Consider the following 23,922-nt stretch of genomic DNA (forward strand, 5'->3'; position numbering starts at 1 on the left):
GGTTGAAGGTTTAATGAGAGACCCTGACTTAAAAAATGCCTGGGTGTGGTGTGTGTGTGTGTGTGTGTGTGTGTGTGTGAGAGAGAGAGAGAGAGAGATATTTTAGATAGATAGACAGACAGATAGATAGATAGATAGATAGATAGATAGATAGATAGATAGATAGATAGATTATTGGGTTCAATATCTGAACAGCTGATTTGTGACTTGGTTGGGCTCCCCATGAATGTCTTATATTAGTCAAAGTCTCCACCTCTCTAACAAATACCCAAGACAATCAGCTTCTGAAGAGGAGAGGGTTGCTTCGGTTCACAAGTTTGGAGACTGCCATTTTTTGTTTGTTTGTTTGTTTTTCGAGACAGGGTTTCTCTGTGCAGCCCTGGCTGTCCTGGAACTCACTCTGTAGACCAGTCTGGCCTCGAACTCAGAAATCCGCCTGCCTCTGCCTCCCAAGTGCTGGGATTAAAGGCGTGCGCCACCACTGCCCGGAGATTGCCATTTTCCATGGCCCTTTTCAGCTCTGTTGCTTTCAGCCAGTGGTGAGGCAGCACCGCATGGCACAGAATAGAGGAAGAGGTTGCGAGCTCAGTACCCCAACCAGACGCACCCTAGTCACAGGATCAGCTCTCACTAGGCTCTGCCTCCTCAGAGGCTGCACTGCTCCCCGATGGTGCTCCCTGACGGTGCTCCCCGATGGTGCTCCCCAACGGTGCCCAATAGTGGGACCAAGCCTTTATTTTACTTCATGAAATCTGGGGATATACATCTTCAAGCCAAAACTTGCGTGCACGTACACACACACACACACACACACACACTAAGACGCACACTCACATGCACACATGCATACACACACACCTTTCTTTTACAAGGAAGATGCATACAGACTTTGTTTACGAAGAGGTTAGCAAAAAGAACAAAGGATTGAAGGATGTCCCCGTTACTGCAAGTTGCAAAGCAGTGGGGCCCCAAACTGGGGCCCACCCAGCAGAAGGGGGTTGAGCTCAAGTTAGCCTCTGGAAAATGACAGGTTTGGAGAATAGGAGGGGGAGGTTCATGACAGAATGGCTTGGGGGCAGATGGAGCCATATGTGGAGGATGGGAGGACTCGATTTTCTTTCCAGAATTTCCAGTATTTCAAGATACAACAAAAATGGAGGTCTATGATGGTCGTTGTGTTAAAAGGGCAGGGGGGAGTCCGTGGCCATTTCTACGTTCCCAAACTCTCATGTTTGGGAATCCCTTTCCTCATCCCAGAGGTTTGCCCACAGGGTTTCTAACACTTGAGACTTTTCTAGTGATTTATCCACAGAGTTTTTTTTACATTCCACTCTTGGCCTGGGATAGCAAGCCCCTGAAGGATTCTGGGATCTCTAGAGCCCTGCAGTTGTAAATGTGAACTTTAAAAACAACAACAACACAAAAAAAACCCAGCCGTTAAAGTAATTTAGACATTGAATAAACACAGTCATAACACCAGGGCCCAGGAAATGCCACCCATCAATATATGGTTGTTCAGGAAAGTGTCCCTCCCTCCTGTAGAGTTGATGTCTTGACAAAACAGCTCCCTTTAAACTTAATAGTGCACACAAAAATTCCTGCTTTGGCAAACATGCTTGTAGGAGCCTTATTTAAACATTTCTGAATAACTATAGCAACACAATTCAGTTTCTTACACACACACACACATACACACATACACACACACACACACATACACACAATCATCATCATCATGTTTCCTACTGGTTTGGACACGAGTTTTAACCTCTTAACACTGTATTCGGACCGTCTAGCTCGGCTTGCACCTTTGATTTTATTGAATACCCTGTTTTGCTGTTTCCCTAAGCTCGAGAGTTAACTACCGCCAGTGACACACACGCAAGCCCCACATAAGATCAGGACAAGCTTGTTTCAGCGCCATTAAAATGTCTCCACTGAGCATATTCTCACCAGTCATTCCAGGATATCCCCATACTTCTTTGGTAGTTCTGTCCTGTGCATTCCTCAGGGGAAAAGGGAACTCTGTAAAGTACTTGCCACTCAAGCATGAGGACCTGGGCTGAGATTCCCAGAACTCCCGTCAAGCACTGGCTGGGGAAGTAGAAACAGCCGTATCTCTGGGACATGCTGGCCAAGCCATTTAGCCTAATCGGGTTCACTGAGAGACCCTGTCTCAAAAACATAATGTTGAGAGTGATACAGGAAGACACTCAGATCTGACTTCTGAACATACCACACACACACACCACACACACACACACACACACACACACACACACACACACACACACGCACAGTGGGGCAGGAAGGAGGACTAGATTATTCAAATGATGAAGGGAACACTCTGGCCCTCTTAAAATCATCACAGACTTGCTTACCAATCTTTGAGTGGGGGGACCTTTGTGTTCAAAGTCGTGTTTAACCTGTTGAGGTCTTATGCTATGTACTGCAAGGCTGCATAGTGGCTCCCCCGAGGCCTGGTTGTCCCCGAGGATGTAGACCCAGGTGATGCTATGTGACCCTGCCCCACAAGTTATCCCTGATGAGTGAATAAAGATGTCGACAGTCTATAGCTGGGCTAAATTGAAATTGGCAGGGCTATCTCAGGCTTGGGGTTCCCAGGCTTGGGGTCTGAGGAGAACCACAAAGGGGGAGAGAAGAAGGTGGAGAGAGGAGGAAGCTGCCATGGGTAGGTGAGTCATGAAATTGTGACAAGAGGACAGGCTAATCGGAGTTAAGAGCTGCCCAGACAAAACAGGGCAAATTATAATCTGGGCTTATTTATGGGAACATAGATTCTAAGAGCTTAGAGAGTACATATCTGCCCAGCTTGAATGCTGATTAAGGCTTATTATTATAATAAAAGTTGCACGTCTTTTATCTAGGAACTGAATGATCAAAAACAGGGTGGAAGCCCCAGATCGAGGTGAAATAATTTCCTACAACAGCAACACATCCTGAAGGAAGTGAGCCTGGGGTCCCTGCTGCTTGTAAAGCTCACCTTTGTAACTTTATTTGTTTTCAAACCTTATTTATTTATTTATTTATTTATTTATTTATTTATTTATTTTGGTTTTTCGAGACAGGGTTTCTCTGTGTAGCCCTGGCTTTCCTGGAACTCACTCTGTAGACCAGGCTGGCCTTGAACTCAGAAATCCGCCTGCCTCTGCCTCCCAAGTGCTGGGATTAAAGGCGTGAGCCACCACCACCTGGCTTCAAACCTTGTTTTTAATGTTGGTTTTTAAATGCTTTAACCTCCCTGGCAGCCCATCATCCACCAGAGAGGTAGTGAGAAAGAAAGGATAAGGGGGAAGTGGACCTGTATAGAAAGGTTCTTTGGAGCATCTCCCGTCTGTGTTGTCTGCAAATCAGCAGTTCAGTTCACAGGTCAGCAGTGGCAGCACCATCCACTGGCAAACACTTCATGGATACACCAGCCGTCCAGTTTGATAGAGTCAGGTTAGCAACATCGGTGACAGGACCTAGCAGAAACAGCCAAGCCTCAGCCTCAGCTTGTCAGCAGGAGGGACCTGGAGGGACACCAAGAGAAATTCTCGGCTGTGCCTCTCTTAAGGACCCAAAGATGAGCGAAGATGTGAGACTCACAAGCAAGCCAAGCACTCTCTGGTCACCGTCCATCGAGTCATATTTATACCCCCCAAATGTCACCTGTCCTCCACGTGTGTTGCCAATCGGCCCAAGTCTGAGCAAGCGTCAAGAAACTGCAGCACTCCACCAGAAGCTTTTTTGGTGCGTTTCTCTCTGTGGAGTCCCGACAAATGCAGCTCAACTACACAGTGTAAAGTGGACCAATACATGCGTGTCTTCAGCGAAGGAGCTTTCTTTTCTTTTTTTTTTTTTTTTTTTAGATTTATTTATTTAAGTTATATGAGTACACTGTTGCTGTCTTCAGATACACCAGAAGAGGGCATCGGATCCCATTATACATGGTTGTGAGCCACCATGTGGTTGCTGGGAATTGAACTCAGGACCTCTGGAAGAGGAGTCAGTGCTATTAACCGCTGAGCCATCTCTCCAGCCCAGGATCTTTCATCATGTGTCTTTTTTCCTGCTTGCTTTAGCTTCCCCTCTCCTGTGTCTGCTTCAGCCAAATGTTCCTTTACGAGTCTGCCTTAGTCTTTCACACCCGTGTCCACTTCAGGAAAACACTCCTTCACGTGTCTGCCCCAGCAAAACACCATCCAACACAACTGACTCTCCAATGAACCCTTAAGTTTGCACTTCATACCCTCTACTGCAGTAGCTGCCTTCTCTACAGACTTCGTGTCTCTGTTTTCTGCACGCCTTCACCAAACCCGAAGGCCTCTCACCTGTTTTCACAGAACAGCCTCATTCTCCCTGTGAACCAGAAGCCTTGGGTCGGGCATCTGGTTTGTTGTTGTTATGTTTTTGTTTTTCTTTTCTTTTTTCCTGACTTGTCATCCTGGTAAATTTTAGCAGCTAATTACATTTCCTGTCACACTGTCGTCTTCTCGTTTCTGTGTCTTACTGACTGGATGCGAACTTCTTGAGAACACAAGCATTCTATGTATTCTAATGGTTTGCTAGTGTACTAACAAGACTTTATTCCAGGGCTTCCAAAATGCTGCTTGGACTGAAGAGATCCAGTATCCTAAATAGCCTCAACATCTCCTATGTCCAAGGTTCCAAATGAGCTCCCAGGCCCCGCTTGGTCATTTTTATTTTATTTTATTTTATTTTATTTTATTTTATTTTATTTTACTTTATGTTTATCATTTTAGTCATAAATGTCATGTATCGTGACTGCTTGGCCTTTTAATTTTATTTTATGTTTTAATTTTGGTTCTTCTCTTCTTTTTTGAGGCTTTTAAATTACATTTTTGTTTATTTATAGGGGGCTTCTGACATGACTCACAGGCGGCCCAAGAACAGCTTTGGGGTGTCCGTTCCCTCCTCCCACCAAATGGCTCTCAGGCATCGATTTAGGCCATTGGGGCTTACAAGAGTATGTCCATCTGCTGAGCCACCTCTCAGGGCCTGGTTCTCTTTCTCCTTTATTGTCATTTAGAGAGATCTGCAGGTGGGGGTACTTGTACACCAGATGGACACAAGGACTCAAAATAATTTTGTATGGATGAGAAAAAAAAGCATCCACTGAGATTTTGTCTCCTTTAAAAATTATATGCTTCTTCCCTCCCAAACCCCGGCCCCAGGATGAACTCTCCTGCCTTTGCCTTGAGTGAGCCAACTTAGGATGCTTTAAATGAGAAGGGATCTGAAGTGACAGGTGCTGAGGTAGCATTCAGCGCTGGGGCAATTTCCGAAGCTCTAAGTTCTAAGGAATGGCCGGGTTGCCATCGTTCTGTGCATTTAAATGGAAGTGTTTCCATGGAGCCAGATCAAGTATCTCTGGCAATTGCAAAGAGTTACGCCTCATTCAACTCCCCGTCTAATTGACTAAATTTCAAAAATCAAGTCAAATGCTTAGGTAAAACTCACTGTAGATTCTGTTTTTTTCTTTTCTTTTCTTTTCTTTTTCTTTTTTTTTTTTTGGTTTGCAAAAACGGGTAATAGTTCCATTTCACTAAGTGACTTACACTCTGCGGTTTGAAGATTACATGGTGGAAGAGACCAAGGGGACTATTTTCATGTGGGTTGCTTGGCTTGCTTGGGTTGTTGGTCTCCGTGTCTGGGAATGCAGAGAGGTCTTCTGCAGGAGATTAGGCGAGGTTCTCTAGGCAAAGGCCTGCTCCACTGTTCCCCACGGTGGATCCCAAAGAAGAGAAACAGTCCATGGTCTTAAGATGTTTATTGTCATGGCGGAAAGTGGATGAGAAACTGTACCCCAGTTTTTTCATGGTGGGCCTGAGGTTAAATACCTTTTGCAGGGAGGAGTGTCTGGGAAGGAAAGTTTAATTGGCTACGCCCCTCCGGCCTTTAGGTACCTAATTAATATGGAGATCTCTCTTGAGGCTACATGACCTATGGTCACACCTTCTACCTGTGGAGGGGCTAGGGGAAGTTGCCCTGCATGACTAAAGGACACAGATCTATGGAGGGCTTCAGCCTCGTGTCAGGAACCTGGAGTCTGGGAGCTCGGCAAACACCTAACGTCCCTTGCAGGGGATCCTACGGGGTCACCAGCGTTTCAAATCTAGCTCAACCAGAAATCAGGCTGCCTTTCATGGTCCTACAGGCTTAAGACTCTCACCCTAGCTGCCTGGAAGCCAGTCTTCCACCAGCAGTCTTCAGATGAAGACGTAGAACTCTCAGCTCCTCCTGCACCATGCCTGCCTGGATGCTGCCATGTTCCTGCCTTGATGATAATGGACTGAACCTCGGAACATGCCATCTCCCTGCCCCTCCTCTTGAGTTGCGTGTATGCGGCATTTTCCACTGTCCACCCCTGCTGATGGACATCTATGCTGACTCTGTTTACTAGCTATTCTGAGGGGAGCAGACATAAACTCGGACCTGCAGGTATCTCTGTGGTAGGATAGAGACTCCTATGGGTGGTGCTGCTGTGGCTGGGTCAGATGGTAGTTCTATTTGTAATTGCTTTTAAGGCCCCTCCACAGACCGGTTCCCTTAATGGCTTCACTAATTTGCACTGGCACTGGCAGCAAGCACAAGTTCCTTCCTCACACCCTCACTAGCTTTTGCTGTTTATTTTCCTGACGATTTTTGATGATCACCACTCTGACTGGGGTGGGGTGATGGAATGAATCTCAAAGTCATTTTAAGTTGTATGGCACTGGTGGCGAGGGGGCGTTGAACACTTCTAAAATATTTATTAGCCATGTGGTTTCTTCTTTTTGAGGTCTGTTTAACAGTCCCATTTATCAAAACTGGCTGGATTTCTTTGGTGTTTAATTTTTTGCAGTTCTTTACATGTTCTATATACTAACCCCCTGTCTATAGACAAAGCCCACGTAGGGCTGGCAAAAGCTTCCCCTCATTCTGCAGGCAGTCTGTCCCTTTTGCCGATGGTTTATCTTTGCTCTGTAGAAGCTCTTTGTCTGGGGCTCCTTGTCCTTCTTTGATCAATTAGTTAAGCTATGGGGACAAGAGTCACATTAACTTTCGATGACCTAACCTAAGAGGCACAGATCAAGATGTCCTGGGAGCACCTTCTCATTTTTGAGAGGGCTTTAAACTTTCTTCTTTGTTTCCTGCCCTTCAACGTATCTCCCCAAGGATGGAACAGCTGGATTCAAATGAAAGCTAATGGTTTTGTTAATATTTTAAAAGCATACCTTGAAATTCAGTGATTAAAACCATCTGACTTTCTTCTATGACTTGTCCCTGATTTTATCCTAGCTAATAGATTTCTTTGAAAGGTGGGACTGGAAAGGAGGTGAGATTTGAAATGGTATCAGTAAGAAGAAATAGCTTACAAAGGCTTAAGTGTGTGTGTGTGTGCGTGTGTGTGCATGTGCACGCAGGGTAAGTGTGCTTGTATACATGTGTGAGTGTATGCATGTGCACATATGTGTGAGTGTGTGTGTGCATGCTCACTCTTGTGTTGGAGAAGGCAGAGGATTGGAAGAATAGTATGTATTCAGAGAAGCAGAATTGTTGTCCGTGCAGATTCTGAATCTAGACCCTAGGGTTGGAGCTCCAGAGCGCATGTAAGATCCTCCTTAGAATTTCACATGTACCAGGCAGGGACAGCCTACCAGCACAGAAACCAGACTCATCTGTATGACTCTCTGGGTTCCCAGGGCTTGGAGATATCAGGGCTACCATTTATATGCCTTCAAAGGTCTCCAGGGCTCTTGGGGGTGGAGATACTCAAGAAAGCACTTACTTTTTGCAAGCTGGAAAATCTGAGTTTGATTTCTAGGACCCACATAAAAAATCTAGGCATGGGAGCATGTGCTTGTAATCTCAACACTGGGGAGGCAGACACAAGAGGATCCCTGGGGCTTGTGGGTCACCCAGTCTTATTAGCCAGTCTAGCCTAATTGGTGATCTCCAGGTCAAGGAAAGACCTAGCTTGAAGGCGGTAGACAGCCATCCTGAGGATGGTACCTGAGGTCATCCTCTCTCTCTCTCTACACATGCGCCCATATCCACAAAAACATAGACACAGAGAGAAACACAATAGTCCCCAGAATATCAAAGCAGCTCCATCCTTTGAACTGAGTCCAGTCCGATTATTCACAGGCAATTGAGTGACTTTGAATAGCCACGGTTTTATAGGTGTCTTCCAGGTCTTTCTTGCTCAGTTTAGCAGTAACAGCCATGTGAGGGCGGCAGGAGAGTTTTACAGACAGATGTGTCATGTGAACAATAAAAACTCTTAGTTTTAAAAACCCGAGATGCAAAAATTACAGAGTGAAACTAGCAGGGGGTCGAGTTCTGAACGCTCAAGTTCTTCAGCTTGAAAGATGCAAACCCTTATACTTGACTTTCCAAACCCTCCAGAGGCTGACTCAGAAGGAGGACAAATCCGACAGGTGTTTGTTAAGAATCTCCTGCAGTTTACCTAGGAGTTGTCAATGGAGAGTTAGACAAGCTTTGTCTGAGACAGGTCTCAGGTAGCCCAGGCTGCCCTTGAACTCACCGTGTAGCTGAGGACGACTTTGAATTTCTGATCTTCCTGGCTCTACCTTCCAATGAGGGTTATAGGCTGTGTCACTATGACAACCTATTAGACTTAAAAAAAAAAATCAGTAACCCCAACTTGACAAATTTTTGGAAATTTGTAAACCACTAGCTGTAGCCAATAAATAATATTCAATGGCTAATATGTCTCAAACCATGCATACTGTTTGTGTTTGGTTTTGTTCTGAGACAGGGTCTTGCAGTGTAGCTCAGGACTTTGGAGTCACAATCCTCCTGCTGTAGCTTCCCAAGTGTGTGAATTACTGGCCTGTACTACCTTGCCCGACTATACATTGTCCTTTGATTATTTTTAAGTATTTTTATTGTTTGAGTGTGTGTGTGTGTTTTTTTACACACACATGCACAAGCTCAAATGAATACAAATGCTGCAGTAGAATGGAACTCAGGTCATCAGACTTGTGACAACCCCCTCACCCACTGACCCACTGACCCACTGACCCATCTCACTGACCCCATATTGTTCTTTGTGCTCAGTCCGGCTTGCCTCAATAATGAAGCTTTTATTTTTATTAAATGTTATTGCACTAACAGAAACAGAGGAATTGGCAGGGGATCCAGTTTGGTGACATGTTTGCCTAGCATGTCCTAAAGTCACCAACCGAGTATGACCCTCCAGCTCCACAAACAAGGATCTAGCTACACACAGTGTCTAAATCCCAGCTGACCCCGACTTTCTGTGCTGTTTTTAAGGAGCGACGAAAATTTGGACCCTTGGGATGGAACATTCCCTATGAATTCAATTCTGCCGACTTCTCAGCCAGCGTTCAGTTCATTCAGAACCACCTTGATGAGTGTGATATTAAAAAGGTGAGTGGAATTGTGGGGTTTTTTTGTTTGTTTGCTCTCTGGATTTTCATTACAGCTCAGGGTGTGGAGGGAGCTAGCTGAGGTATCCCTGGGAACCTCTTTCTGAGGGACAGGTAATCTAATTAGCGGCTCTACTCACTCTCTCTCTTCCCCTAACCAACAATCAGTTTGCTACCCTCCACCGAAGGTGCGTGTCAGTATAGCGATGAAACTCAGTGCTGCAAAATATAATCACACCCCTAATGCCACCCCCAGATACCTCAGGGCCGGCTGAGAAGAGAGAGAACATCAGTCAGGATTACTTTCTTTGATTTTCTTCTATTCTTTAAAAGAGAGACAGTGTCTACTAGCCTATAAAGCAGTACTTCTTTTTGTCTTATGTCCCATCCTTCACCATTTGGAAAAAAGATTTATTTATTTACTTACGCATGTGTGTACCTGGGTGTGTGTAGTGTACTGTGTGTATGCAGTACCCTTGGATGCCAGAAGAGGGCGTCAGATCCCCTGGACTTGTAATTACAGATGGTTGAGCTACCATGTGGGTGCTGGGATCCAAACCTCATTTTCTGCAAGAACATCAAATGCTGAGCTTTCTCCCCACCTCCTCTGTGTGTGTGTGTGTGTGTGTGTGTGTGTGTGCGCGTGCGTGTGTGTAGCGTTAGAGATTGAACCTAGGGCTTCACATATGCTTAACAAGTGCTATATCCCTGAAACACATTCTCAACCATGAAGGCATTTCTTTCCTTTTATTGCATTTATTACGATGTTTAGTGTGTGTGTGTGTATATGTGTGTGTGTGTTTGTCTGTGTGTCTGTGATGCATGTGTTTGAGTACAGGCATCCAATGCACTGTGGCACACATACAGCAGCTGGAGGATAACTTTCAAGAACTAGCTCCCTCTTCTTAGCTTGTGGGTCCTGGAGTCCGATCTCAGATCTTCAGGCTTGGGTACCAAGTGGTTTTACATGCTGAGCCCCAAGAGCCGAGCTCATTATTTAATCACTAATCACCACGGTGTGACATGTGATTAAGCACCCGTCACCAAGGTGCTTACGTATGCAGGGCCTGATTTACACCTACACCATCGTGAGGCTGACACAGAAGGTGTTATCACGATGCCCATCTAAATGATGGCCACAGAGCCGGGAGTGAAAACCCAGTTGTCTCTGCATTCAAAGGCTATAAAGGGAAATCTGCGTTTTCCAGCTAGTCAATGAGCCTTGTGACCGGTCTCCTCTTCCATAAAGTAACTGTAGCATCTTCGAGGCACGCACAAACTGGTATTTATACAAATGCAGTGCAGAGTGCAGAATAGAGGCTCAGTAGAGATCACCGTGTCCCTCTATTCCTGCCCATAGTAGGCCTTCCAGATTACTAGAGACACTATGGTAGCAGTACGGCTCTGGAAGCCATGATGATGTACACCTGGGATGGACAGAAGTCTGGAACCAATTGGGTTTTGTTGTTGTTGTTGTTTTGTTTTGTTTTTTTCCTAAAATGACTAAAGTATAGTAAATTAAGGCCGTGGCAGTAGGATGAAAGATTACATGGTATGGGCTCCTATCCTGTAGCCATTTATCATCCCAGCATATACAAATAATCGCTACCTTGAAATGGCTGCCTTGAGTGACAACCAAGCTGGAAAGATAAAAGTTTAACCAATAAGTAAATAAAAATAAGATTCAGAGATCTGTAAGCATCCCCACTTTAATTTTACTCCAAATATACTGTTTTTTTTTTTAAATAGCTACGAATAGTAGAATTATATTGCCAGTGTAAGATTGCTAAGAAATTAATGGCTATTCCTAAGCGGTTTTAGCTTTTACAAGAATGAGACAGCGCAGGATTGCATTGTGGAAAAGGTTTGGGAATAAATATCTTCCTATTTGTTCTCGTACTGAATCTGGGATAATCTACAGCTAGGAAGGACCATTAAAGCCCCACTTGTTTGATTTTTGCCTCTTTGGTTGTTAGGCCATCATTTCCGGCCCCTCTGCAACAGTGTGGCATTTACTATGTCCCACCCTCTGCAACAATGTGGCATTTACTATAATGAGAATTACAGGTGATTACAATCACAGAGAGAAATAATGTCTTTTTTTTTTTTTTACACAACCTGTAGCCAGCTTATCCACTGATGCTTAATATTGTAGATTTTTTTCCTTTGGCGTACGAACCGGAGTGGTTCCAGCCTCATGGTAGTGAGTTATTCCTGTGAGATGAAGAGTAATTTTTCACACAGCTATCTGAGCTTCATCCGGCTGCTGTGACAAACACTCTCTTTTTTGGTTTTTTGAGACAAGGTTTCTCTTTATAGCCTGGGCTGTCCTGGAACTCACTCTGTAGACCAGGCTGGCCTAGAACTCAGAAATCTGCCTGCCTCTGCCTCCCAAGTGCTGGGATTAAAGGCATGCACCACCACTGCCCAGCATGACAAATACTCTTATTGAAATCAACTAAGGGGGCAAAGTTTACCCGGCTCACACTTCCAAGTCACTGTTCGTACTGAGGGAAGTCAGGGCAGGAACCTGGAAGCAGGACCCGTGGTGGAACTCTGCTTGCTGGCTCACTCACAAGCTCATGCTTAACTGGCTTCCTTAGAGAGCCTAGGGACCCCTGCGTAGGGAATAGCACCGCCTATAGTGGTCGCTCACAGAAATGCCCACCAACCAACCTGATAAAGCTATACTCAGCTGAGACCTTTTTCCTCAGGTGCTTCCAGCCTGGGTCAAGTTGACGGCCAATGCTAACTAAGATAACAGCCCAGCTGGCATTCACTTTTCCAGAACTTTCCCCATGGGGACCCTACCTTGTTTCCAATGCAGGGCGTGTCATGGAGTACAGTTCGGTACATGATCGGAGAAGTGCAGTACGGTGGCAGAGTGACAGACGACTTCGACAAACGGCTGCTTAACTGCTTTGCCCGAGTAAGTCAGTTTGGGGGGAGTAAAATCGCGTGAAGATGTATTTTACTGTGCTTCCCACTATAAAAAATAGGGACTTTGTTCTTTATTACGTATGTGTGCGTGTGGCTATGTGCATGTGAGTGTGGGTACCCCTGGAGGCAAGAAGAGGATGTCAGATACCCTGGAGCTGGAGTTATAGAGGGGTGTGTGTGTGTGTGTGTGTGTGTGCGCGCGCACGCGCGCGCCAGGAACCAAACTCCAGACCTCTGCAAGAGCAAGAAGTGCCCTTTATCACGAAACCATCTCCCCATCTGAGGAATACTTTTTATTTACAGTGGGCACAACAAGGCTGGGGGATGACAACGGAAGGATGCTCATAAACAGGACTAGCCAAGAATCTCTTCTTTCTACTATGGTGCCCTCACACCCAATAATAAACCAGCCACCAGCCATCCCAGAGGGCCTCCTGAGGATTCTTCCCAAGGCCCATCTCCCCACTGCCCTTAGGTCATGTTCTCAGTTCTCCAGAGCCTGTCAGGAAAACGCTGGCCATCTCTCTGTGCCTCTTCCTCTTGGGTGCAAGGCAAAGCATGAGTCCAGAGCTAAAAATAAGTACTGGGGAAATACATGTACTGTAATTTCAATGCTCTCGTCTTTTCTATTAGAATAAACTACTGATGGTGGATAGGTTGTTAGGGGTTCTCCCTCTTCCCCCCAGTAAACTCCACATAGAGCCTGTGAGTAGATATTTTCTACAGGATATTATTCACTAGCAATGATGACTTTACCATGAAGGATAATATAAATCGACCCCCACTGGAGACAAATTCTTCTTAAATCTCTTTATGTGTTAAGGAAAAAATGCGCTGCATTTTACCTATGTGGGAAAAATCAGATACGTGAATAATTTACGGTTATTGGCTTCTTTATACTAGGAACTCTGTCAGCAATTTTGCTTCATCAAATTTTCTCTGTCTACTTTTCTTCCTTTCCTCCTTTCTTTCTCTCCTTTTCCTGCTCCTCCTCTATTTCTTTTTGGCATAACTTAATTAAAATCACAACAAAGCTATCTCTTTGGAGTCTATTCTTTTCCAGTGAGAGACAGAAAGCGGGGGTGGATCAGGAGGGAAGGTGGGGGGAACTTGGAGGAGAAGAGGGAAGGGAAGCTGTAATCAGGATATGCAGTGTGAGAAAAGAATCTATTTCCAAGAAAAGGGAAAAAAGAAAAGAGAGAGAGAGAAAAAAAACAATCACAGCAAAATATACGAACTTCAGGAATAGTTTGGCAAACTGGAGGTCGACCAGATGCCCGACTTTTTTGCTTTAACTCTTTTCTGTTAACTTGCACATGGAAAGTAGCAGGTATTGGCAAGGATGCATGAAGGTAGGAACACCAGTGCTCAGAAATTAGAGGCAGACCTCCTAGAGAGCAGCTTGGTGAGACTGGCCGAAATCCAGCAAAATAGATGGCAGAACATTTCAAGGAAAGGTCTATAGATGTGTAAGTACCAAATCATTCATGATAACACTGTGTGTCAGAGGTGAGGGCAACCGTCTCAGGCTGGTTTTTCTAGAAAGAGACTCTGACGTGGACCTCTCCGTTCAGGTTTCCCATCCCTTCCCCCGTCTCCCATCTGTGACCTTAGCTAAGGAAGCTCTCATCTGCCAGGGCAGTTCCTGGGAAGGCTCTATACTCTGAGTCCACAGGAGCCCATGTTCTACCCAGCTCAATGCCTGGGTTCTGAAGGAGGATGAGATGGTGCCTCACTGCATCCTAAGACACTGAGGTGTAATGACTCAGAATGGTGACTTCTGCTGCTCACCCCTGTGGGGCACAAGGTAGCTGCGCCTGTCTTTTCAACCCCATGATGTAACTGCCCGCCTTCCAGACCAGAATTCTGTTCCCGGATATGTGTTCCGGACATGTTGTCAGAATAAATATCATCCATAGCCTAGTTTGAGGTGTTGAGGGGCAGCTTCGGTATCCATCACAGGAAAAAGAGCACTCACCGTAGTGCATAACACAGAAGAAACAGTCTACGTGACGTCCTGCATAGATTGTGAAAACCTTTGTTCATTCAGTAAAGTAGGGGGGATTGTGGGGGGGCAGAAATGTGGGAATGTAAAATGGGCTCTACAAAGTAAGCTGTGTGTATCTCACAGAGAGAAACACATATCCAAGGACATACTTCAAGTACATGTAAATACCCTCAGGAAGAAGGAGAGAGTAGGTGACATCAGAGCTGAACGGAGAAACTCTGAAGTAAAAGGGGGGCTAATGTGAGAAGGTAATAGATGTGTTAAGTGAGAAACGTACCTCCGTACCTGAATTCCAAGGAAAACAGATATGTCTTAGTAAGGAGCCTGTTTTGTTTTTTTTAATAATTGCAAAAGTAGGGCTGGAGAGATGGCTCAGTGGTTAAGAGCACTGACTGCTCTTCTAAAGGTCCTGAGTTCAATTCCCAGCAACCACATGGTGGCTCACAACCGTCTGTAATGAGATCCGATGCCCTCTTCTGGTGTGTCAAGGACAGTGTACTCATATACATTAAATAAATAAATAAGTCTTTTAAAAATAATTGCAGAAGTACCTACAATTGGAGGATTTTTAAGACTTATTCTCATTTTTAAAATTATGTGTGTCTAAGGGAACCGAGAGACGGCTCAGGGGTTATGGGCACTTGTTGCTCTTGTAGAGGACTCAGGCTTCTTTCCCAGTACCCACGTAGTGGCTCTCAACTGTCCCTAACCCCAGGTCCAAGGGATCTGATGCCCTCTAACCTCCATGGGCACACATGTAGTATAGGAGTCCTTGGAGATTCAAAGAGGGAGTTGGGTCCCCAGGAACTGGCACTAAAGGCCCCTGGGAGCCATGCCATGGGTGCTGAGACAAAGATATGAAGATTGCAGTTGGTCCATGCCTCCAGCCCCTTGTTTTCCCTTTTAATTGTGTGTGTGTGTGTCTGTGTGTCTGTGTGCATGCACGCGTGTGAGTACAATGACCAAGGAGCTGGAAGAGGGCATTGGATCCCCTGGAACTGGGTTAGGGAATGTTGTACACTAGATCCCCTGGAGCTAGAGTCACAAGCCGTTGTGAGCCTCTCAGTGAGGGTGCTGGGAAGCGAACTGGGGGTCCTCTGGAAGAGTAGCAAGTGCTCCTAACCACTGAGCCACCTCTCTGTCTCCTCCATACGTTTAAATGTACAAAACGTGAAGGAACCGTTGCATGCCACGTGATGTGTTTACTCAGGGGCTCCCTACCCCATGGGTTACGCTCCCAAGCCCGCCTAGATCTTCTGACATAAGTCGTTCATATTTGTATGAGGTATCTGGGCTCCCTGTGTCTCTCCCTCACCCACACTACTTGTTGTTGTTAGATTTTGCAACCAATACCTGTATTGATCCACATGCACGCGCGCCCGTTGGTTCCTAGGTTGTTATGTTCCGCTCCCCACTCCTGATAGAAGGAAGGTGTTCCATTCCCCAGGGCAGGAGTCGATGTACATGGGCGGGGCTGCTGGCACAATGCGGGCTTTGAGAATACTTTCCCCTGACCTGGTCTACGTTCAGAATGAACAGGAAGCCAGAGTCTTGGCTATGGGGGGAGGGCGACGGGAAGTTTAAAGACAATTAAAGAGGGAGCGCAAGGTCTTTGCAGTTGTGTAGGAGAACAAGGGAGAAGAAATGACACCCCAGTACATGTCCTCTATCATCCACTCCAGAAGGCGAGCCTCTCAGAAGCAGCCTTATCTTCCTGTTCTCAGGCTGGCCTGCTGCGGCACTCCTGATACACTCCTGACACACGCACAAACCTGCAGTCTCAGCACAGAGGGGTCTAAACATCCAAGATGGAATCCGTTGCGGTTTGAGTTTTACTGACATAAGAACACAGCCTGGAAATTACGTCTATTTAAAAAGCACAACACATACATACCAGCTTTTTTTTTTTTTAAACCTGCATTGGCTATCTAAAACTTCAAGGTCAAGGACACTACCTCGGTAGCCACCACCCTTCCGAATTTTGTCTTTGCACTAAATGCTCCCCACCTAATAAGAGCAGAGCCCAGGTCCAAGCAGAGCTGAGAGCAACCCGCCACCTGATCAGGTGGATAGCTGATCCAGGGGCTTAAGTAGGTAACAGTTGTTGCTTCTCCTCCAATAACCTCTTCATACCCCGACATGGGCCACTTAGGGCCATAGAGGATGACTAAGTTAGACCTCAACCCTCTCCCCAACTTTCTTCCTCCACAAGTGTGAGGTGACCTGCGGGAAACTCAACTTGAGTTGTGTCTCAGTCACATAAGACTTGCTGGTCTGGGCACAAGGCTCCCTTTCCTAACCCCAGTGCAGTAGAGACTCTCCCCTCCCCCATGACAGCTTCCCTGACCTGATCCTAGCTCCTCTGAGCTCTCACCTAGCAATTCTTGTCCCATGCTTGTACCCTGGACTGGCATCCCTCCCGACTTGGGACCTCAGAGTCTGCAGTTCCCTGACCACTGACAACATTTCCTTAGTCCCTTAAAACGCTAAGCTGCACCTTTTAAAGGTCCCACTGGAAGTCCCGGTGGTTTCACGAGCAACCTTAATTCTACACCTAGATGGTACCAGTTGCTTTCCGTTGCACGTGCCCAAATCTCTGCGGTGGTTTGAATGAGGAATGTCCCTACAGGCTCATGGATTTGAACACTTGGTTCTCAGGAAACGATGTTGTCTGGCTAGGAAACTTTTAAAAAGATGCAACTTTGCTACAGGAAGTATGTCACTGGGGGCGGGGTTTGAGGGTTTATAGCCTGGCCCTACTTCCTGCTGTCTCTCTCTGTCTCCCCGCCCCCTCTTTCTGCTTGTTATGTATGAATAGAGTGCGTTCTCAGCTTCCTGATGACCATACTAGACTGGCCTCATGCTCCTGCCTCCATGCTTTCTCCATCATGGACTCCCTCCCTCTGGGACTTTAAGCCAAAGCAAACCCTTTTCTTCCCTAAGTTGCTTTTGGTCAGGGTACTTAATCATACCAACCCAAAAAAGAGACTAATAGACTAGTTTAAGTATTTTATTATAGTCTGTGCGCCTGGCGAGCCTCAGCGATCTGGGTGTGTCAAATCCACATGCTTGGACCTAGTATATACATACAGTAACGGGGAACTACAAGGCTAAGCTTCATTTTGCTTCTGTGCCTAAATGTGCCGTCCGCTGCTTGGTGACGTCATTTGTTAGATAACAAATGTGCTATGGACCCAAAGCTCTCATGCCGAGATATTGTTCCTGCAACTTAAGCCGCCCACACCACTAAACAGCTCGTTTGTCTTCCTAGTGGCTGTAAACACACCGCACCATCTTCTTTAATAACTTGAAATTGCTCCCCTACTCTTAGATTAAACTCTACCCCTCACCCCACACCCGGTCATCTGTCATGGGACCCTTCTCGCTTTCCCTTCTGTCTCCCTCCCACGGTATGCTATTATTCTAGGCTTCCCGGCATCTGTCAGCTCCTGCCTCACACTCTGGTGTCCTGTTATTCTGTGTTTTTGCTAGCATGGTCTCCCAAGTTGTGCCTGACCCAATAAATAAGCAATCAAATGAATAAAATAAAAAAATAAAAAGATCAATCTACCAATCAATCAATAATCAATCCTCTCCTTGCACTCTTGTCTCCAAAAAAAAAAAAATCTTCCTTGATAAGCCCTTTCCTGACATCCACCCGTCTACCTTTCCTGCTCCCCTAAGCCTTCTGTGCACTTTGTTTATTTTTATGTCCTCATGGCCCTCTCTTCAGTCCCCCCTCACAGGAGAGTGACTGTTTCATAACTGGCTTGTCCCTCTGCCAGGTCACAAGCTCCTTAGGCGAAAGGACTGTGCGTCTCTCTCCTTTGCATTCTGTTCTGGTTCTGAGCTCTGTACCACACACGCACAGGACTTGAATAGAGTGACAAACAGAGCCACGTAGAAAAAAAAACCAGGACACGGTATTTCAGAATAATGGATGGATCTAAAGAGAGCCACAGACTGCGACGGAGGGACGCTGCCAGGAACAGTGGGGACTGAACAGGCGAGTCGAGGTCCTGTATCCTCTGCTCTAGCCTTGCTCCCATCCCTGCCCTGTCAGCTTCCCTCCCTACTAGGAAAATCACCCGGTTAGATACCGAAGTTGTCGCCTGAAACCAGCCCGGGCCATTCAACGACTTCCCCCCACCTTTTCAAAAAGAAGGCTGTTCACACCAGATGTGTATTTGTTTTCTCCATATTTTGTTACAGATAATCAACTCATGGGATAGGACCAGGAAAAGGTGTCTTCAGGCGAACAGCAATGGTGGTTGGGCAGCAGACGCATTTGCATCTTGTGGCCAGGGATGGAACTTAACTAACAAAAGAATTCACAAAGTCCTGGGTGGGAGGACTGTGGGGTTTCTGTGGTGGCTTTGTTGGTGCGTAAGTACCTGGGAGTGAAACTGTGTAGACACAGCCCCCCCCAAAAGAAAATGTGGTCGTGATGTTGGGGTCTCGAGGATGCTCAAAGGCCTTCATGCCTGCAGGCAGACCCAAGGTGATCAAATTACTCCTGTGTGACCTGACTTGAACTCACTGTGTAGTTCAGTGTGATCTTGAACCTCTGCCCCTCCTGACTCTCCCTCCCAAGCACTGGGATTACGGGAATACACAGCCACAGTGGGTCTAGGCTATACAGATAGAACCTAGGGCTCTGTGCGTGCTAAGCAAGGACTCTGTCAACTGGGCCACCTCCCATCCCCCAACTCCCTCCACGAGTCTTCTTTGTCAGTGCTGAGGATTGAACTCAGGACTTCCAGCATGCCAAGCAAGTGCCCAGCCACTGAGCCCACTTGTAGCCCTGCTCCACCCTTCATACTCTGGCTGGATCTAATCTTGGGTGCCAACCGGAGCCCTGCCTAATTATTTCCGTGCGGCCTCTCTCCTGTGTATTATCTCTTTTCTTCCTATATGTGATAATTATTCCGTTGATAAGTTTTGTTAAGATGCTTTCAGAGCCAACAGTAAAGAAAGAAAGAAAAACCCTATTAAAATGGAAATAAGCACACACACACACACACACACACACCCTCCCCTTTCTAATCTTGGTTCTTTTCATCAATTTTCTTTTATTTTCTCTCCCCACACAGGTCTGGTTCAGCGAGAAGATGTTTGAGCCCTCGTTCTGTTTTTACACCGGCTATAAAATCCCCGTGTGCAAAACCCTGGACCAGTATTTTGAGTACATCCAGTCTCTGCCGTCTCTAGATAACCCAGAAGTCTTTGGGCTTCACCCTAATGCTGACATCACGTAAGTTCTTGGCGTCTCTCTCTTTTTTCTTTCTTTCTTTCTTCCCTTTTTTTTTTTAATTTGAAGGTGTCATTTGTAACTCAAGCCTGGCAAAGACGATGCATTTCATTTTCTCCCTTAATCTCTCTCCTTTCTTTTTATCTTACCGTGAAAAATAGTGTTCGTTCCTGTCTCCCAATTACGACTCTGTGACAACTGAGCCTGCCCTCCACTCACTAAATCCCCAGGGCCTGGCATTTATGACAACGCAAAGGCTGTAATTTATGCCTTGATTACTTCTCGGTCCTGTCATAAAACCAGTTATGTTTTTATTTTAATCGACGCTCCCCACTGATAGTCATCTTCCAGCTCCTCATCTCTGTCTCCAAATATCCATTTAAAACATGCCCCTTGGGAGCAGAGAGGGGACTCAGTGGTTAAGAAGACTCAATGCTCTTGTAGAGGACCCACGTTCAATTCCCAGCACCCATGCCTGGTGGCTCGCAACCACTTTTAACTCCAACTGCAGGTGATCTGACACCCTCTTGTGGCCTCCCTGGGCAGGTCCACTCGTGTGCACATACCCACACATATGCACACATAATTAAAACATCTAAATATATGTCGTAACGTGTGATATATCATAAGGTCTAGAAGGGCAGAACACACGCAGTTAGAGTCCTGTATCTTATGATGGACCATCTCTTCTCGAGCTTGGCTACCTACCACCTTATGGCCATGAGCCAATCATGGGCATATACACCTCAGCTCTATGTGAGGTCCCTGATCCCCAAAGACATAGAAACGCCCACTAATCCTTAGCCCCTCCTCTAGCAGCCCTCCAGATGAGGTTTATCTTTGGAGAGCCCTCCACCAAAAAGTATCAGCCCGTTCCATCTGCAGACTCAGTTAGCCCCAGCTGTGTCACTCCACTGCTGTCCATTCCTAGCTAGGAGGAGAGGCATGCCTGTCTGTCTCCCAGCCTCTCAGCCATGGCTGTAATTTTAATAACTCTGTCATCATGCATAGGCACTGCCCAGTTCTAGTGCTCTGCTCTGTTCTTACAGACAAGCATGCCCTATGCACGACACGAGACTTTGTGCCCACACTGGGCTCATCTCCTCTGTACCCTCTGATCGTGCCCAGACACTTTTCCCTTTGAGAGACACTGTCCCAAGCCTTGAATGGTTAATGTTCCTTGCAGACCCTGCGACTGAACACGATAGCTCTTCTCTGTCGCCTCCGGGCCGCAGTTTTGAGAGGCTCCGTTCAGTGAGCCGAAATGCATGCTTAGGGGTGAAATGATAATAAAATTAAAGCCACTCTGGGGATCAGCTTGAGAACAAACAGCGAGAGAGGGGCAGGAGGAAGTGGTTTCCCTCGAGCCAAGGCTGTTAAAATGTGGGTTAGACTCCATAGTTCCTCTGCTCAGGATCCTCCCGAGGCCCTACCTCACCTTGGGTCAAGGTCAAAGGTGTCCTACTTACGGATAACCCAGACCTCCGTTCCAGCCTCCATCCTTCCCCTCATGTCCCTCCCTCCAGCTCAGTACTAGCTCTCCATAACTTCCTGTTACTCAGACCACAGGGCTCCATGCTTGCACTTCCTGGAACATGCCCCCACCCTGAAATATCACCGCGGTTCACCTTTCTGCACCTCTTCCGGCCCCTGCTTAAGGGTCACTCACCCTAAGTACAGATGTTGATCCGTTTTCAAGCCTCCCCTCAGACCCTAACCCTCTGACTTCCTTTTCCTCTTTATCTGCCACAGACACATTCTTCTTTTATTATTTTGTCTGTTCTTACTGATCAGCCGTCAGTTAAGACATAAACCCCACCGCATCCTGAACCTTTGTCAGTTCTCACCGCTTTACCTTTGTGTCTGTAATCGCACCCTGTGCCCAGGTTGGCTGAATCAGTGAAGCTAAGTCCTCTTAGACACTAATGAGTCTAGGAAATCCTGTCATGTGGGCTGGAGAGGCAGTTCTGATAAATAGCTTCCTAGCATGCACAAATTTCTGGGTTCAATACCCAGTACTGGAAAAATAATAATAATAATAATAATAATTATTATTATTATTATTGTTTAGGCAGGGCTTCATTCATTTCTGGCTGACCTTGAACTTGCTCTGTAGGCTTATACATAACCAGATCCTTTTACCTCCAGCTCCCAACGGTTGGGATTACAGCCAGGATCACCATGTACCAACCAATGATGGACTGTGTTGTGGGATCGTGAGCCCTTTCTGCTCCTAAGTGGCTTCAGGTCAGGGTGTTTCATGGTAGCAACAGAAATGAAACCCGTGCAGATATTCTTTCTTATTCTGAGTGAGTTTGTCTATACCTAAGTGTTAGCGCTGTATAACTCCTCCACTCTTTTCCAGTAGCAATTTTAGTTTTTTTTTTTTTTGGTTTTGAGACTTAATTATATGTATGTGTACACACACACACACACACACACACACACTTCCCACCTTTTATCTGCGACCTATATTGCAGATACGGTGTCCTGTTTCCTCATTCAGTTCTGCCTCTGCTTTTGAAGGCAGAAGTGTTGTTTGTCATTTGGTCTCTCTCCAAAGGGAACATTCTAGCTCCCTCAAAATAATCCCTCAGACATCTAAGGCCAGCCACCATTGCTACAATGAGTCATTGCATCCCAGAGAAACCCTGGGGACCATTGACATTGACACAGTTGAATGCCAAGCAACAGGTCGGGGGTGGGGGGAGGGCTCTTTAACAAGACCCAACTCAGCATGTCCTTAGTCACTGATGGGAAAAGCACACTGTGGCAAAGTGCCAGACTAGTGTGCTGAATGAGTCAGTATTGTGGTCATTCTTTAACGTAGTGTTCAGGTAACAGTGTGACCTCATATCTCCTATGTATGTATGTATGTATGTATGTATGTATATGTATGTATATGTATGTATGTATGTATCATGTATGTATGTATGTATGTATTTGCTCTTTAAGAATTTCACACTTAGGGCTGGAGAGATGGCTCAGCGGTTAAGAGCACTGACTGCTCTTCCAGAGGTCCTGAGTTCAAATCCCAGCAACCACATGGTGGCTCACAACCATCTGTAATGGGATCTGAAACACTCTTCTGGTGTGTCTGAAGACAGCTACAGTGTACTCATAAATAAAAAAATAAAAAATAAATCTAAAAAAAAAATAATTTCACACTTAGACACACAATGCATTTTTATCACACTAACCTCCTATTTTCCTGTCCAGTTCCTCTCAGACCCTCCTACCATGTCGCTTCTCCCAACTCAATATCCCTGTTTCGATATAACCCACTCGGTCCAGTTAGTGCTTCAGATATGTGCGCCAGTGTGAAGCCATCCACTGGTGCATGGACAGCTTACTGGGGCCACATCCCTGAAAAAAAAAAAAAACCAACCACGAGAAGCCATCAGCTGTGAGTTATCATCTCTTTAGCTGCGAGTAGGGCCTTTTGATTGCGTCTGTGCGTGCTGCCTCCATGCGGGCTGCCTCAGTGTATTATACCTCGGGCTGCTTCCGGTGCCTGTTGTCTCAGTACGTGTTGCCCCTGTGCGTGCTGCCCCCCACCCCCCGTACGTGCTGCCCTCGGGCGTGCTGCCCTCGGGCGAGCTGCAGTGTTGATTGGGTTGATCTTGGGCAGATCTTGAGCAGGGATCCACAGCACCCGTGAGTTCCTGAGTGCTGTGTCCTCATGGTATCCAGAAGATGCTGTTTTGCAGCAGCCATTCCTGGCTGCCGCCTCGTTCAGCCTTTCCACTCCCTCTTCCTGATGCTTCCTGAGTCTTAGGAGTGATAGAGATGTGTATTTTAGAGCTTCATCTCTTTTTTTTTCCACCATCACTTATTCTCGGCATTTGGGCCAGTCATCGAGTCTCTGGGTTAACCGCCACCCACCACACAAGGAGGACTGAGAACTGCACTAACCTCTCTGGGGTGGGAGCTGGGGCTTCAAAAGTGCTCACCAGAGACCCCTACCTGACTGCACTGCACCAGGAGCGGAAAGGGATGATTAAAGTCTCACCACGGTCTTTCATATGAATTCTCTCAGGTAACCCAAGCCCCCAAATGGACCCATGACCCCCTTGACACTCCCTGTTGTCACCTCTTGTCTTCCTCGGTGATTTCCAGGCCACTTAGAGCACAGTGGAATCTCTCTGACACCTCCCCAACCTTATCCAGAGCATCCTCAGTAGAGCAACCTTACCCAGAGCATCCTCAGTAGAGCAACCTTATCCAGAGCATCCTCAGTAGAGCAACCTTATCCAGAGCATCCTCAGTAGAGCAACCTTATCCAGAGCATCCTCAGTAGA

The 23,922-nt window shown here is 46.3% G+C and overlaps 1 protein-coding gene across 1 annotated transcript in view; it reads left to right on the top strand.

Annotated features, from left to right (window-relative positions):
* Positions 1 to 23,922, top strand: part of Dnah8 (dynein axonemal heavy chain 8) — a 236,994-nt gene that overhangs the window by 181,182 nt on the left and 31,890 nt on the right. Inside the window, exons 85-87 of the mRNA XM_028767920.1 lie at positions 9,307 to 9,423; positions 12,250 to 12,351; positions 19,464 to 19,624. Of these exons, the coding sequence (XP_028623753.1) occupies positions 9,307 to 9,423; positions 12,250 to 12,351; positions 19,464 to 19,624 (380 nt within the window). The remainder of the gene's footprint in view (positions 1 to 9,306; positions 9,424 to 12,249; positions 12,352 to 19,463; positions 19,625 to 23,922) is intronic.

Source organism: Grammomys surdaster, unplaced genomic scaffold (genome assembly GCF_004785775.1).
Source record: "Grammomys surdaster isolate TR1022 unplaced genomic scaffold, NIH_TR_1.0 183, whole genome shotgun sequence".
Lineage (NCBI taxonomy): Eukaryota > Metazoa > Chordata > Mammalia > Rodentia > Muridae > Grammomys > Grammomys surdaster.